The sequence below is a fragment of the Strigops habroptila genome, chromosome 17 (assembly GCF_004027225.2).
Source record: "Strigops habroptila isolate Jane chromosome 17, bStrHab1.2.pri, whole genome shotgun sequence".
NCBI lineage: Eukaryota > Metazoa > Chordata > Aves > Psittaciformes > Psittacidae > Strigops > Strigops habroptila.
Window position 1 is genome coordinate 2,981,353 of NC_044293.2, and position 16,750 is coordinate 2,998,102.

A 16,750-nucleotide genomic window follows, 5' to 3' on the forward strand; every position below is an offset into this window, starting at 1 on the left:
CGAGGCCTTAATTACAGAGAAGAACTTTGTTACAGGAGCATCTCAGAAGGGAGCCTCAGCCAAGGCATTGCCAGTGCCTGGAAGTTTCCTGCCAGCTTTGGGATGCTGGAGAGGGATAAGCCACCTGGAATCATCTTCTGCTCGAGAAGGTCCAGTTTGCTCGGCTGAGGGCAGATGGTGCCCTTGACACCTTGCAGGTTCCCATTGCCTCATGTCATTCTTGAGTGTGTAAACACCCATAGAAGAGAAGAGGCAGCTCAGCCTTAACTTATCTATTTGTTAGAAGACTTAATAAGCCAGATGCTGTAAAATATGCTAACATAGATCTCAAACTCATCTTGTCCTTAAGGATAGGATGTTATGGTATGGTTGGTCTTTACTGTAGAAGCTTTCTGAGATGTTACAGTCCCAGCTGGTGGCTGCAGCTGAGAATATCACTGTATCCTAGATATTTTTTCATAAAAGGAAGATTTCTGTGCAACAACTGTTGCCTTTTTTAGCAACAACTTCGCCTTTAGAGGAACTACCAAGACCTTGTGAAATTCAGGTTTTGCATAAGATTAGGAATGCTTCAGTAGTAGAACTGTTTTAATGGGAATGGGATTTAAAGTGCTGGTCTGGGGGGAATTGCTAATTCTGGGGAAGGAAAAAAGGGCGGAAAGAAAAAAGCAGCTGTGTTTCCTGGGGACTTTAGTGAAAACAAAATTATTCACTGCTTTTGGATTAAGCACAGCTCTAAAGTATCAAGGCTCTGGTCTTTGATGGCTCTGGGTTTGCTATGGCAATTGAGGTTAGGTGTTATTTATTAGGTGCTACTTATTTTATTAGTTGATTGTGCCAGAGCCAGGCAAGGTAATGCAGTGGATAAGGAAAAATGAGGCCTCAGTTTGCCAGAGATGATCCCCTGCAGCAGCTTTTGCGTGAAGCAAGCAACCTACAGTGAAGCTGCTGCGATGGAAGTGGCTGCTGGAGCGAGCTGCAAGGAGCAAACAGTGGCAGGCGTTCTCAGCACATAGGTACCAGTGAGAAACACGCTGACAGCCTGGCCGAGATGTGATAAAAGGCTGTTTCTGCTCTGATTTTACAGTTAAAACCTTTGCAAGAGCTCTGACTCGTGGGCAGCTCCCAGGTTACAGGTGCTTGGGGAAACTGTAGAGCTTGAGGTTCTGGGATGCCAGGAGTGACTCCGTGGTTTGGGGCAGAAGATACAGGCTCCTGTGAATTAAGGGCTCATATTTTCTCAGGGTTAATGCAAGCCTTTAGGCCTATGCTGGGATGTATATGCTGTTGCTTTCAGAGGAGACCGTAAGGGAAGAAGATGCCTGAGGTACATGAGCATTGCCCGAACACTTGCAGCGTTCAGGGTGGGAGAGCTGTGTCAGGAGTGCACAGTGAAACAAAGTACTTTGTGCTCCACAAAGATAACATAAATTGCACTGCACAGAGAGCAAAAAAGCACTTCTTTAGACCTGTGGCTCCATTTTACCTCTCCCCTCGTCCTTTACAGTGGTGTTGAGTGTGCTCTGAGGTAAGTTACCGCCTGCTCTTTCCACCCTGCAGGAGGCTGTGTTGTATGTGCAAAGCTGGTGGTGATGGGAGAAACACACTCACCAGCATGGAAGGTGTTCGGCTTTTAAGAAACTTGGAGAAATTATCCTCCATTTGCCCAAATTGTGCTATACTTGACAAGATTTCAGCGGTGGCAGGCAGTGTCCTTGTGCAAATTTAAGGTGCTTTGAGAGAAGATCAACTTGCTTTTTCTGGCACTGAAGCCTTACTTTTCAAGGAAAGGTGGTTCGCTGAGAAGAACCAGGAAACTGACGCATCCTAGAGATAAAAATACCGCGTTCCCTGAGATAAAAGTAATAATTTTATTGAGTTTCGTAGCGAAGAAACATTTCGAGGCTGAAAAAAGAGAACCAGAAATATTGCAAGCGCTTCTTTTTATATTTTTTTCCTGCCCAAAAATATTTTCTCCCCACTCTGCTTCGTGCAAAGGATCCCTCCCACCTCTGAGTCCAGTCGTGCTCTCCCAAGGGAGGCAGCGCAGCCTGCTTGGGTGAACAAGGGCTCTGGATGGCGTCCAGCACATCCAGCAGAACCACGAGCAGGGCAAAGCGCTACGATTGTCCTGATTTATCTATCAATTCACCTTTTTTCTTTGCCTGGAGGAATAGAAGTAGTTGAGGTTGGGAGAAAAATAGTCTCAGCAGATGAATCCCAACAGGGAGATGCTGCAGGACTCAGTTGTTTGATGCGTTCACTGTGACCTGTTTGCATTTGCAAAGCCCTGTTTATTTCCCCTCTGTTGCTCCCATCCATCTTCAGCACGGGGGCAGGTGTGTTTCTTTCTGTTGTTTCCAGAATAGACTATAGGATTTGTAGAAATACAATACAAACTCCTTTCTGTTTCCCTCCCAGGGCCGCAAACCTGGCTACTTCTCATTCCTGGATCCCTTTTCCCCTGGCGTCTGGCTCTTCATGCTGCTCGCCTACCTGGCCGTCAGCTGTGTCCTATTCTTGGTTGCTCGGTAATGTGCCTGGTGGTGCCTTTTCCTTCCTCACGGTGCCATCTAGCGTCATGCTCCCAGACCCGGGGGGGGGGGTGTGTGGATCATAGTGAGGGGATGGTCAGGGGGACATGGGGACATCCCCCAGGCCACCGGGATGGCCGCTGGTCTGGCTATGACAGGAGCAGCATACCACAGTTCAGGAGCATTCTTGGCCACAGCAGTGGGTGCCGGTGCTGAGAGCTGCATGGGAAGGGTGGGAGGAGGTTTGGGAGTAAGGCTGGTGCTGTGCAAATGGTGCTGCTCCCTGTAGATGCTTCATCTGTGACAGCTAAACCAACCATTTGCCTTGAACAGGAAAGGTGGAGGCTGGCAGGTACAGGCAAAGGCAGTCAGAGATATTAACTCAGATTCCAGTAATGATGTTTGGTTCCTGTGGCCCTGTAAAACCCCGTGTGTATAGAAAAAGAGAGTTCATTAATATCTTTCAGCAGCCTCTTGGTTGATGTGCAGAGCCTCACTTGACAGCTCTCAGTTCCACTTCTCTATGACTAATTTAAATCAGCCTTAAAATAAACCACTGAGTGCTTGTCTGCAGCGTGTCTCCCATCAGGGCCCAGGGTCTACACTCCATTGCTGTTTTCCCTGTCCTCCTAACAAACTGCTTATGGTTGGTGGCATAGATGGGTGACCCTTTTTCAGGCAGAATTGAACTGTGTCCTGGCTATGTGTACCAAAGACATGCTCAGGACTTGACGGCTCTTTTGGGACACGGTTAATATCCAATTCTCATTACAGAAATTGGAACTGTGCTGTCACACAGTCCCTTAGCGTGGCTAAAGTTGTCATCCTGACAGGGCTTTAATAGTTTCTTCGAATGCCGTTACAGCCCAGAAACATAGTTCTGAAGAAACCATTGAATAATGCAGTCCAGCACTCTCTGCAGACTGAGATTTGATGCCTCTTTAACCCCCTCCATTTGGTTTAAACATGATCCTCCAAAAAGGTGCTTTTACACAGCTTCCTGCTGGAGGTGGAGGTTTGGACACTGCTCTCTGCCTTACTCAGCAGTAAGGAGCTTTTGACTCTGTGAATTGCAGAAGACCCTCCTTAGAGCAGTGGTTTTTACTGCCGCTGCTTGATCCAACCTTAGAGAGTCTTCAAGAAATAACCTGGCATCACAGTGAGGTAGGAGATGCAGAAATGAAAATAACCATCACATTTTGGTTAAACAGCGTGTAAGCTGGCAGAGCCCTGCAGCTGTGTTGGCAGTATCCCCAAAATGACCCTCCCAGGCACCAGCTTTGTTAACCACTAGCAATATAACGAAATGCAACTTAGGAATTAGAAGTCTTTCTTAGCAACCGGGCATCTGAGGATTGGAAACAGCACAAAAAGAGAGCTAGGCTGCCACCACTTCAGTGACAGGTTGTCAGTTATTTCAGATTGCCATCTCTGTCCTGTCCCTGTGAGCACTGAAAGCATGTGATGCTTTGAAACACTAGCACTTGGCTTCAAACTGGGACCTAGACCTTGCTGGGGCAATCAGACCTTCTCAGAGCAACCAATACAGTTCTTGATGGTGTCATGCATTCAGGTCTCACACACTTCCCTTTTGAACTTCCCATTGATGCTCATTCTCCAGCAGGGAGCACAGCCGAAGATATTTGATTTCAATTCCACACCAAGTCTGTGCACACCTGGAATGATGGTTGTGGATCTGTGGTATGAATTTGCACACAGGGCTCCAGCCTCCCCACAGCCCATGCACAGGTTTTCAGCAGAGCCTTTAGAAACTCTTGCAAATCTTAACAAGAAAGCCTCTGGCTTCTGAGTCTTAAAGTAAGCATTTCACACAGCTCTGAGCCCTGGGCATCAGTTGACAGCAAAGAGTTTCCTCCTCAGAAAAATCTGCCTCCAGGAGAGTTAGGGTTTTTCACAGCTCTTCTTTCTTGGTTTTGCTTCTTTTCTCCAAAGTGCCCCATTTCCCAGTGAATTACCTGAGCTACTCATTTCTTGTCATTCCAGATTGACACCGTATGAGTGGTACAGCCCCCACCCCTGCTCGCAAGGTAGATGCAATCTTCTCGTGAATCAGTACTCGCTTGGCAACAGCTTGTGGTTTCCAGTCGGGGGATTCATGCAGCAAGGCTCCACCATTGCCCCCCAAGCGTTATCCACGCGCTGTGTCAGTGGAGTGTGGTAAGATCAGCCGTCCTCTCAAAGAAGGCTTCTCTGTGTGGGTCTCTTGTGGGCAGATGGAGAGGTGGAAGGTGGGGATGGGGATCAGTCCATGGGGAATCTCAGTTCACTGTCTTTGCTTCCGCTTTCCCTAGGTGGGCATTCACCTTGATCATCATCTCCTCCTACACGGCCAATCTGGCAGCTTTCCTCACCGTGCAGCGGATGGATGTCCCCATCGAATCTGTGGACGACCTGGCTGACCAGACAGCCATCGAGTACGGCACCATTCACGGTGGCTCCAGCATGACCTTCTTCCAAGTAAACCCCATTCTTTTGCTAACCGGGGCAGGGGGTGCAGAGGGCACCCTTTAATCACATTTGGATGTACCCCCATCCTGTCATTCCTGTTTCATTCCTGTTTCTGGTGCAGGATGGATTTCTGGCTGCTTGGTTGCACGGGACTGGGCTAGATCCACAGTGGGTGGTGATGGGATGAATGGTGGGGGAGGCATGGCAGAGGATAGGGAAAGCAGGATGTTGTAACAGAGCAGCTGGTGTGCTCTTGGGATGCTGGTTGACTAGGATCAGGACCTCTGCTGAGACCTGGACTTCGTGCTTGGACTTACAAAGCAACTTAACTGTTGGAGTGTTACCAAGTGGGGGAGAAAGTGGTACACATCCCTGTGTCACAGTATGGTACAACAGGGTCTTCAGCAGATGGGCATTTGCAGTCGAATTTCCATGTGCTTCTGATGTAATCTTAGCTTTTGTATGAGAGTACTTCAAGTTAGGTAAGCAAAGCAATGTTTGCGCACCCCAGGTAGTGTCTGTCAGAGTGCTGGAAGTCTGCATGTGGTCAGTGACACTGAAAAAAGTCAAGTGTATGCAAACTTAAGCGAGCCATTTAGCCCAATTTAATTTTTGTCTTCCCTGCTCTATTCAGAAGGGAAATAAAGGAGTGAATCCTTTCTGCTGTGCTCTGAATGCACAAAGAGCTGCTTGAGGATTATTTATTTATTACTGGTTGAAATTCTGAGAGGAGGGAAAGCTTTTCTCGCTTTTTTTCCCCCCTCTCGAGTCTGAACTGTATTTGGAAGCCTGAGAAATCTCTCGAGTGAGCCTGAGCTTTTCAACCCAGCTTTACACCCTCCAAGGCTTTGGCAAAAAGCTACTTTTAAGCAGAACATTATATCTAAAATGAGCTGAACAGAGCCCAAGTGACTACGGTGGTTGTCTACGAGGCACTCACTTAGTTCTTTTCAGGAAGGCTTTCAGGTTTAAATCCTGTCTGTGGCTCTGTGCTGCCTGGCGGGTGCTGGAGTTGCTGGTATCAGAGAAGGAATTAGCAAAAGGTATTCTTGTACCATTTGCAGTGCTTTAAACTATGTTGAGTTCCATTTACTTCTGGTGTAAGAATGGTGGGTGATGGATTAAGCCAGCATGGCTGAGGCTGTCTTCACCAGCCTTCCTGCTTGCATGAGATGTATGTCCACTGCTGAAGCACCTTGTCTTGTAACCTGTCCTGGCAGCCGTTTCCCCTGACACTAACACACAGGATTAAGGTTTAAAAGTGCAGTGAATCGGGAGCAAACACAGTCCCAGTTCGTCTGTCCCTTGCCCAAGTGACTGCACCCAGGGGACGGAGCTGGACAGATAAGGACGGTAACTGGGTCAGCAGCAGATTCCCTGAGGCTCTCCAGCATCATTCAGCAGCCACAGAAAATGAGCCTTTGAAAGTGCAATGGCAGGGGGTGCCCGGCAGCATGTCACGTACCTGCTGCCTTGGCTGGAAGGGGAGGTGGTGTAAGGGGTTCTGTGTGCTGCAGGAATGCAGGGGGAAGGGAGCGAATTCAGAAGCTCCTTATGTAGACCAGAGCGTGTTTATCTTCAGTGTCTGTGCCAGCAAGTTTCACTCTTTGTTCACCACAGGCAAGAGAGATTAAAAATCATCAGCTTTTCTCTCAATCAAACCAAGGTGGGTTCAACCACCAGCCAGGTCTGAGGATTTGGGACTGATTGAGCTTTAGTTTACTGTAGTCAATGAAAAGGCTCCAGTTGTCTAAAGCAGACACTTTGATTTGCCTTACGAGGGGGTGAATCAAAAGCTGGATTCAGGGAGCAACAACTCCAAAGAGCTCTGGTGCTGCCCCCACTCTCAGAGCTCTTCTCAGGGTGATGGTATCTGGCTCTGATGCTGGTGAAATGTTAAGCACAAAGTTCCAGTGACAGACAATAGGGTGTGAGCTCTCCAGGGAGCATTTGATGGTTTAAGTCAACAAAGCACAAGCTATTTCATATGGCTTTTTTGTGTGTGTTTTTGATATACTGTTTTGGAAACTATGTATTTTTCTAAAACTGAAATTATGCAGAGAGCTTTGCTGGAACGTATCGGAATTAGGTATGCATTTCATACCTAATGAAATTTCATACCAAATGCTCAGCTTTGCCAACGAAAGTCTCAAATCCACTAAGATATTTGGGCCTCTAAATCTCATTGAAATTAATGGAGGTTAGGCATCTAAAACCTGCTGGAAACCTGGCACCAAGTCTGCTTTGACTCCTTTCCCCATTGTGGCCTTTCTAAGTGGGGTTTATGCTGCAGCAAGATGCTCCTACCTGAGCTGCTCCCTTTGTCCTGCAGAACTCCCGCTACCAGACGTACCAGCGGATGTGGAACTACATGTACTCCAAGCAGCCCAGTGTCTTTGTGAAGAGCACGGAGGAAGGGATCGCGCGCGTGCTGAACTCCAATTACGCCTTCCTGCTGGAGTCCACCATGAACGAGTATTATCGTCAGCGCAATTGCAACCTCACGCAGGTCGGGGGCCTTCTGGACACCAAGGGCTACGGGATTGGCATGCCCGTCGGTAGGCAGTGAAGACAAATTCTAGTCCTTCTCAGCTGTCGGCAGAGGACCGGAGCATTTGAAAGGCTGAACCGGCTCTAAAGCCAATGTCACGTTTCACAGCTCTGCCCAGGGTCGTTTTCTATCTCAGGAGGAAAATCAAATACGTTGCAATTGCCCAAGGTGCACGTTCAGAGCCAGATGTATAAGACCCTGCTCTGATCCAGAGCCATGTGACACGCGACTGCGGCTCTTTAAATAATTCATGTGAAAGATGTTTCAAAATTGCTGCTTATTTTCTGCGTATATGCTCTTTTCTGACTGTTTCCCCTTTGAACCAATGTTTTTGAATCCTTCTGTTCTCCTTGTATCTCAGAAGTGCCGTAAAAGCAATGCTGCTGTCACTGTTGTTTTTAGCATAAGTTTCTTAACAGCTGGTGGTTCTTAAAACCCCAGGACAGAGAATTGCGCAATTGAGTGACTATTTCAGCTAATAATCAGGTTTAACAAATGCAGGGGTTTTGTCTTTTAAATGTGAGAGATAGCAAGAGAACATCATCTCCCAGGGCAGCACAAAGAAAGGATGTAGTGGTTGTTATTCCAAGCGATAGGCTGTTCTTTCAGCCACTCACAGGCTTGGGAAACCTTGCTCCTGACCTTTAAGCACCTGCACTTAGCAATACAAAGTTAAGGTGAACTGCATCAGAACTGTCACACAAGCAATCACTATAGTTTAGCTAACATGCGTAAGCTTGTAAAGTCACAGTAACCTGACTGTGAGTACAAATCTTTACTTTCAGGACTAAATTTGTTCTCACATTGTCTTGTTAAACAGTGAAACTGTAGCAGATAAGAAAAGCAGAAAAGCTGCTCGCTGGGACAATAGTGCCGAGTTACTGGGAGAACTGAGGTCTTTCCCACGGCCCTTCTTTGGGATCATCATCCTGGCTGCTGTACAGCTCATTACTGAGCACAGAAGTGAGCCTCCTCTACCATGAACCTTTGGGCTTGCGTGTAGGGTGAACCTGCTGCCATTGCAGTGCAGCAGTTTGAGGGAAGGGGTGTTAGAGCAAGGTTAAACTGAAGGCAGAATGACAGGAGAGGGACCTCAGTGGTGTGCAGGAGCAGCAGTGCGATACTGAGCTGCCTGTTCAGACCCTGCCCCTGAAGCCAAAGCTCTCCCTGGTAATGGACCAATGTAATTGGTGGACAGGTGAAATTGCCATCTGAAAATGAGATTAACCAGTTGACAGTCCCAGCAGGGAGGCTGAAGGTTTTAAGGGCTTATATGGACTGAAGTCACTTCCAAACCATTCAGAGACGAGCTTTTGTACCAATGCACACTGGCAGGGCATTGTGGCAGGGATGAGTGGGGAGGAAGGCTGGCTGAGGCGGTGCCTTACCACCTACCTCTTGGTGTTGCAGGCTCTGTGTTTCGTGATGAGTTTGACCTGGCCATTCTCCAGTTGCAAGAGAACAACCGCCTGGAAATCCTCAAGAGGAAGTGGTGGGAAGGAGGCAAGTGCCCCAAAGAGGAGGACCACAGAGCCAAAGGTAAGCCACGCGCGTGCTGAAAGGACAAAGCAGTCGAAGCATCCTTGCCAGCAGCGCAAGGATGAATGTCCATCTGCACATGAGTGCTGCCAGGTTTTCTGCCTGAGAAGTACTCTTTCCCCTTCTGCTGACCTGAGATTCCGTCACAATTCAAGGAGAAAGCCAAACAGCTCTGCTGCGCCTCACGCTGTGTGTTTTTGCCTGGGGCAGAGAGAGCGAGAACAACCAAATGACAAATATTGGAGGCATATGGAGGGTAAATTAGTTTCTAATGAATGTCTGGGAAAATGGATGGCTAAAGGGATCAGACCGAAATCCTGGGTTCCTTCAAGGGAGATGGATCTCCACCACAGGCCCGCTGGTTAATGGCTCCAAGTGAAAGCGCCTTTTAAACAGCCAGGGGAAGGGACGCAAGGACTTCATTAGTACATCTGTAAACTGAAGAGCAAACTCTTTTGCAATGCTATGCAAATTTCCATCAAAGCTCCCACATTAGGCTGATGTCCCAGCGTGAGAGCAGTTGCCAGCTTAATGCAGTTGCTGCATGTTTTAGTTTTGGCAGTCACCCTTTCCTCAGCAAGTGTTTTCTGGGAGGCCTGCAGGTCCCCCCATTGCAAGGGCAGTCTTCTGACCTTTCTGAGCACAGTGATGGAGAGCCAAGCCGGGTCCATGGTAGCTCTTGTCTTTGCTTGACATTGCAGCAGGTGGAGGTGTTTCAACTCTCAAGTGGAATCTAGTCTGTTCTGAGATAGCTTTGAAAGGGGGTAGCTGGGAAGCAGGGTCCTGGGCTGTTTCTGGTACTACCCATTATGCTCTGTGACCCTGGACGAGTTTTCCTGCTGTACTGTGTTACGGCTCACTTCCTCGGTCTGGGAAATGAGGAAGGCTGTAGCCTGCTACTAGGTGTATATGGAAGAAGGAAATACCTTTCGGTGAGCTTGTGAAGGGGTGTCTGAGGTGGCACTCAGTTAAAATTATAGAAGGATGTAGAGAGAGGTACTGGCCCTAAATTCAAATTTAATAGCTGCTGGGTGGGGAGGATGGTCTTTATCTTAGGTCTAAACTGTGAATAAGGGCTATGTTTTCTGCCCTGCAATTGCTGTCTTATTGGAAACAGCTCTGCAAAGGGCTGATTTACAGAGTCACTAGATTGCTCTGGAGGCAGTGCCAGAAGAGTGACAGACGAGAAGGGAGAAATGTGGCCTCCTAAGTTTTAGAACAAAACAGGTCAGCGATTTACAAGGATTTTGGTGAGATTCTATGTCTAAAAGCCACACAGAGATTAAGTCAATAAATCATTGATTCTTACACTTTGATTTAATGCTACAGAGGGGAGACAAAGACTTTTGTAGATGTTTTTGTTGAGTAATGGCCTCATACAGCCACCTCACTGCAAAGCACCACATACTTTTCAGTAATGAAATCAGGGGGCCAGACCACTTGAGACCCAAACCCAATAAGCACAGGAGAGAACAGCCATTTCTCTGGAGCTGCATCACCCCAGCCCCATGAATGGCTCTGTTTCCCCATTATAGGGCAGAGAGAACACAACCAGGTATCCTTGTGTGCCAGGGACCCCATTTGGTCACCATACAGTGTGAAACAATGTTGGAACCTCTCCTTGCTACTGCGATACAAGCAGCTGTAATCATTTTTCACTAGCACTTTGTAATGCAATCAAAGGAGCTTTTCTTGATGCCAGCTTCCTTTAGAGCCCTTTCTTGTCTTCTTCATCTCTGCTTCTTTAACAACACTGCTCATCTTCCTTTGCGAAGTTCAAAGCAACTAGAGCTGGGTGAATAATTGCACCCGATTGATCTTTCATTTTTCCTCTTGTTTTCAGTTTGTCCACAAATTGCTTTGTACTTCCCACCAATGTACTTGCTGTTTATCTGCAAAATCATCATTTCTGAGAACACATCTTCGATCGTGCAGCTATTGCAAGTCATTCAGTTTGCCATCTGAGTCATGCGGTTAGCTATTAATAGGACAGTGCTGGCTATGTGGTTTTGGTCCCTGGCTGGGGATATGCAATGCCAGTAAAGATGCTTGCAATTTATGTTGTGTTTGCCTCTCCACAGCATTGTCCCTCTGCTTTATTTTAGGCCTGGGAATGGAGAATATCGGTGGAATCTTCGTGGTGCTCATCTGTGGCTTAATCGTAGCAATTTTTATGGCAATGCTGGAATTTTTGTGGAGCCTTCGTCACTCTGAACAATCAGAGGTAGGGCCTGAAAGTGTCCCGATGGGATAGTGCGTGTATACTGTTACCTGGGGGGTGCTCAGCAGTGCAGTGCTCTGGAGCTAGTAAGGCTGATATGAATGTTCCTAGTAATGAGACCTCAAACACAGGGTAAGGCTAGGCCCGTTGGCCAGGGTCTAAAATGCATGAGCCTCTCCTGAATTCCTACAAAGATCGAGGCTGTAGGGATGCTCCGAGGGCTTTTGAAGGGATCAAAGATGTGTACAAGGTCCAGGTACCTTTCCTGGCAACAGGATTACCTGAGGATTTCTACCTCTGGAAAGAGGCGGAACCTATTGGGCTAAATCAAGCATAAATGTCCGAGCATTGATGTTGAAAGCCAGTGGCCAGATGAACGCCCGAGTCCATAGTGCTTTGGCATCAGAATCCAGAGCAGATGCAGCACTGCTGGGCTTGCAGCTTACTTATGTGAGCAGTATGTCTCGGGTCTGCCTTCCAGGTGTCGGTGTGCCAAGAAATGGTGACGGAGCTGCGCAACATCATTCTCTGCAAGGACAGTTTCCACCCTCGTCGGAGGCGAGGGGGAATGATACGGACTCGCCCCGTTCTCCCGGAGGAGCGCCGAGCCCGCAGCACAACCACGCTCAGCAATGGGAAGCTGTGCAGTGGGGGAGAGCCAGATCCCCTGGCACAAAGACTGGCTCAAGAAGCCGCCCTGGTCGCCCGAGGGTGCACGCACATCCGCGTGTGCCCCGAGTGCCGCAGGTTTCAGGGTCTCCGGGCACGGCCGTCTGCGGGCTCACCCGCACAGAGCGAGGAGAGCTTGGAGTGGGAGAAGACCACCAACAGCAGCGAGCCTGAGTAACGCTGGGGCAGGGGGCGTTGGGGTGGGACGAGAGGGTCCTGTTCCATTTTACAGAACATGGACTTGTACAATGTCAACTCGTTTTTAAATTCAAAGCAGTTACCCAGCTTCTCCAGAGCAAGGTGGACCTTTGGGCTGATGCACAGGCCTGTCCAGAGGGTCAGCTTTGGTTTTGGTGTCCGAGAGGACCCGTGTACCGCTGAAGGGCTGATGCAGCAGGAGCGAGGTCCTCTGCCTGGCCTGTCCCCAGCAGTTGTCTCCGTGCCACCGTGCGGCTCCAAGGTGGGAAGGATGGACGCGGTGGGTAACTGGTGTAGCAGATATTGCCCATGCAGGGGCAAGAGTGGTTCCTTAAGCTTCTCCACCCCAGGCTGGGAAAAAGGATGCTGGCGCTGTCTCCCCATCACATAGACTTACCAGGGGATGTTCTCAAAGGGCAGGGAGGGGGGTGTCTTTTTATTTGTTGTGGATAAGGGATGGGAAGAGACAAGTGATTCTTTTGTTTTGGTTTATTTTGGGTACGTCAGGACCTAGTCTCCAAGGCACCAGGTTTCAGGTGCTGAAATCTTCTTCCTTTTCAGAGTTTGTCGGATGGGCTGAGGGAGGAAGGGAAGGATGGGATGGGACAAGCTCCCCATGAGAAGCAGCTTTTACTGAAAGTCCATCTGAGGAGTTGTTTAAAATACATAAATATATATATTAAATATATATATACATAGATATATATATATTAAGATGCCAAAAACCAACCAACAAACACAGTGAACTTAAAGAGGCCTTGAAACGCCTGGAATTTCAGGGGTTCTGTGTCTTTTGTTTAGTTCTGGGGTTATCTTTTCCTTTCTGTTTTTGGGTTGTGGGTGGGGGAGCCTTTTGAGGAAGGTAAGGTGGGAGCAAGCAGGAGTGGGGAGTGCTATCCCCAGGCTGGACCTTCCTACCAGCGAGGGAGGTGGTATTTGCTGCCCATTATCGCTCCCCAAAGCATCCATAGCCCCAAACAAGTGACTGAGCTCTGCCCCCGGCTCACGAGCTCCCCTCGTCCATGACCCACGGAGCACCCTCAGCTTGGAGGGTGACTTGCAGCCCATGTCTAGCAGCAACAATGCCTCACAGCATTTGAGAAAACCATTAGCCTGGGATGTAATGTAAGGAAAAATATTTACTTCCCTAGCAACAGCAGCAGCTCACCCTCTGCTTGGTACAGACGTGGGTTTTACATTGACAAATTTAATTTTCTGATTGAAAAACAAATTCTATGCAATTTCTGATTGTAGAAGGAAAGAGACGACAATGGAGAGAGGCAGGGGAGATAAAGCCTTGAGTGAAGGTACATCCTGTTCTTGAATTGTTTTCTTTTCTTTTTGTCTTGAATGTACTGAAATAAAAGATGTCCTTGTATAATCACGCCTTTTTTTCCTCTTTCCTTCCCTGTCCACACTCACAAAAGTCATGAGACAGTTTGAGGCCCGTCTGCTCAGGAAGAAACCCAGCAACTGCCCAGAAACCCAGCTGATGAAAGGGAATAGATGCTTTGGCTGTTGCAGGTTTCTGCTGCCTGAGTGTGTCCACATCCGTGGTGTTGCCGTTATCTGTAGCTGAATGGAAACAGGAGATTAAAAAGAAAAGGCAAAAAGAAGGAAAGCTCAAGATGTGTGGTGGTAAAGGGTGAAAGAACCCCTAACTAACAGCAGTGCAGTCTGTTCAGGGAGCCCAGGTTTCCATGCGATGTGGACCACATCAATTACAGCCTTCCCAGACCTGCTGGTTGGATCCCAGTTGACCAGGGTCTGAGGCTTGGGTACAGCAAGTCAAATCCACCACATTATCACAGGCAGGAGCCTGACTCCAGCAGATGTTTCTGAAGAGGATGTGCAGGGAACAGGATGTCATGGTGATGGGCATGTTAGAGTTGTTCTGTTGTTTCCAGCAGCATGTGAAAAGAAGTGTCTGCCGCAGAGTGACAGTAAAATGTGCATGCTCAGAGAGCGCTCGTGTAACAAGGAGGAGAGGATTTAGAGCTTGTTATGCAGGATGTCATGAGAGATGTTCGTAGAAGTCCTTTCTGGCCTTAGTACCTGTAAATCTGTGGTGAAGGTGCAAGCATGAGACGAGGTAAGGCTTTGCCAGAGCTTGGGAATCCAGTGCCATGGGACCGGAGGGGCAGATCCTCAGCTGAGGTAAGTCAGCAAACCCTCCATCCCTACACTCTGCAAGGAGCCGCACTTGGGCTCTCAAAGTACTGACAGCAACAGCAGAGACATCACAGTGTGCCTGTGTTGTCTTTAAATGCTGACATGTTTTTACGAGCAGCAGAATATATTCATCAAAAAGAAGCTTCTATTTAAAATTTATTTACAGATTAGCAGAAGAAAAGGCTCCATGAATCATTTATCAGACCTGATGTTTTCTCACCCCTTCACCGCAGTGAATAAAGCGGGATCTTGACTGAGCCAGACATTATTCTTCTGCTTCTCCAAAGATCTTGCAGTCATCTGCTCAGACAGATTACATCAGGAAAGAAATTATGAGGGACCACCTGGTTTCTCACTGTCTTGTCTTTTTAGCTCTCCTGGTAGCTTGTGCCACCAATCTGGTATTTTATATCTGGGTCTGTGCTTTAAGGAGATGTTTTTCATGCCCCTCTTGCCCTCTTCTGTCATCTTTAATGTTCAGAATGTTTGCGCTCAGGGCAGAAATGGACCTCAGAAGAGGAGTGGATGTATAGAAGCTGCTGTCATTTGGATGCCTCTTGTAGTGTCTCTGTAGGTCGTGTATTTTCTGCCCCCTGGTAGATGCCTACAGGTTTTAGACAGGAGGGACCCAGAGCAGACAGCATTATGCATATGCCTGGGTTTGTGCTCACATACATTTGCGTGCCCAGATGGGTTTACATCTCACATGTTCTCTCTCTCTCTCCAGTTTTTGCTCTCATCTTTGGAACTGTTGTGGGAGCTTTTTTGCTCAGCCGGTCCCAATGCTAATGCAGTTCAAGATCTAGAGTGGTTTACTGTCCAAAAGGCACTTTCCCAGTATCGTCATCTCCTGATAAAACTCGAGTAATTCTAGTAAGATATCTCTGCAAATTCCACCGGGAGCCAAAGATTAGATCAATTAAAATGTAATACTTTGCTTTATCCCCTGTAACTGTTTTGTTTGATCCTCTTGCTTCCCCCTCTCTTCGGGAGCTGAGGGCTCACGTTCGTCCCCTCAATGGCAGCCAATTCTGGGTCGACAGCGTTTTGGCAGGTTCCAAACTAAAAGGCCTGAGGTCTCTCCTTGTGCACTAAAACCTGCGTTCGTGGTGGTGTTTCAGGCAGTTCCATTTCCAGCTAATGATAAAAACCTATTTTCTCCCTGGAGGTCGCATGGGTGAAGGTATTAACAAGTTTTGGACTATTTACTGGGAGCATTTACTGAACTGAGTGGCATACATAAAATAGAAAAGGGTAGCTCTGTGAAGCATGAGAGCCCGCAGGACTTAGAGGAGAAAGATGGTGAGCTATAAAATAGATTTAACCCTTTGTATAAAATAGATTTAACCCTTTGGACCTTAGTGGTCCTGAGGCAGGAATCTTTTTAACCATTTCAGATCCACAGAAATCTTCCCTGCTTCTGCCCTACCATGTCTGCTTCTCTCCTTGAGCCCTAAGTGCCTCACCAGGTAAGTGAACCAAAAGGTGGAGGCAAAGGGAATAGTTATTATTTTGCTTTGCTTCTTTTGCAGTGATCCTGAGTTACACAAAGGGTCTGGAAGGGGTGTGTATCCCAGCAGTCATATGTAAGCTGGTGCAGATACCTACAACACTGATAACGTCAGCTGTGGGCAGGGGGTGACTGGGCTCGAGACAGGAATGTGGTTAACTTGTTTTGATAGGTGACAACTCTGAGTGATAAAGACATCCATTGGGAAAAGGCAAGGTCTGCTTGGTGGAGGCTGGATGGTGACTGCTTTCTAAGCTTCTGAAAGACTAAAGAAGCAAAGGTGGGCTGCTTTGTTGTTAGGTTTGGGGTGAAGCTGTCACGATTTGGCTGTGAAAAGCGATAAATGAGTTCCATTTAGTTCTGAGATTAAGTACTTGCAAGATACACATTTCTTTCTTCTACATCACTTGTGTAGCCAATGAAGGTGATGAAATTTCCCATAGTGGCTTTGACTATATGGCTCTGACTAGAGCCTGCCAGTGAGGCACCTCTCCAAAGCAAGGGAAACAGCCCCAGTGGCTTAGAAGCATAAGCGGAGGCAGAATCAGGCCAGTGATCTGCAAAAGGAACTGCAAAGTGTCATCAGAAATGGTAAAAAGTCAGTCTGGGCTCACACTTGACACCTGCAAGTGTGCTGAGTTTTGTCCCTGCTATGAGGGTATAGCACGTCTGCCTGAAATGAGGAGCTGCAACTTGAACGGAGCGAGCAGAGCGACGGCTCAGCGTGCCGAAACGCCTGCTGAACAGAGGATAAAGCACCCACAGTTCCAGAAACCCCATTAGAGTTTGATGGCCGCTAACTGATTGAAAATAGAGACCTGAACTCTTCTGGGTACAAAGTAGCACTGATGAATTCAGTATAAATAGGCTCCTCTGGAAGTTGATAC

The 16,750-nt window shown here is 47.7% G+C and overlaps 1 protein-coding gene across 4 annotated transcripts in view; it reads left to right on the top strand.

Moving 5' to 3' along the window:
• The window catches only part of GRIK4 (glutamate ionotropic receptor kainate type subunit 4), a 184,051-nt gene extending 170,486 nt beyond the window's left edge, over window positions 1-13,565 (top strand). For 2 of the 4 annotated variants that reach the window (XM_030505323.1, XM_030505325.1), the window contains 7 exons: window positions 2,422-2,531; window positions 4,539-4,712; window positions 4,847-5,012; window positions 7,336-7,561; window positions 8,965-9,093; window positions 11,199-11,317; window positions 11,796-13,565. In XM_030505323.1, the coding sequence (XP_030361183.1) occupies window positions 2,422-2,531; window positions 4,539-4,712; window positions 4,847-5,012; window positions 7,336-7,561; window positions 8,965-9,093; window positions 11,199-11,317; window positions 11,796-12,161 (1,290 nt within the window). In that variant the 3' untranslated portion in view covers window positions 12,162-13,565. Of the gene's footprint in view, window positions 1-2,421; window positions 2,532-4,538; window positions 4,713-4,846; window positions 5,013-7,335; window positions 7,562-8,964; window positions 9,094-11,198; window positions 11,318-11,772 lie in introns of all 4 variants that reach the window. The other 2 variants (XR_003994261.1, XM_030505324.1) reach the window with 2 other exon arrangements.
• The last annotated feature ends 3,185 nt before the right edge of the window (window positions 13,566-16,750 follow it).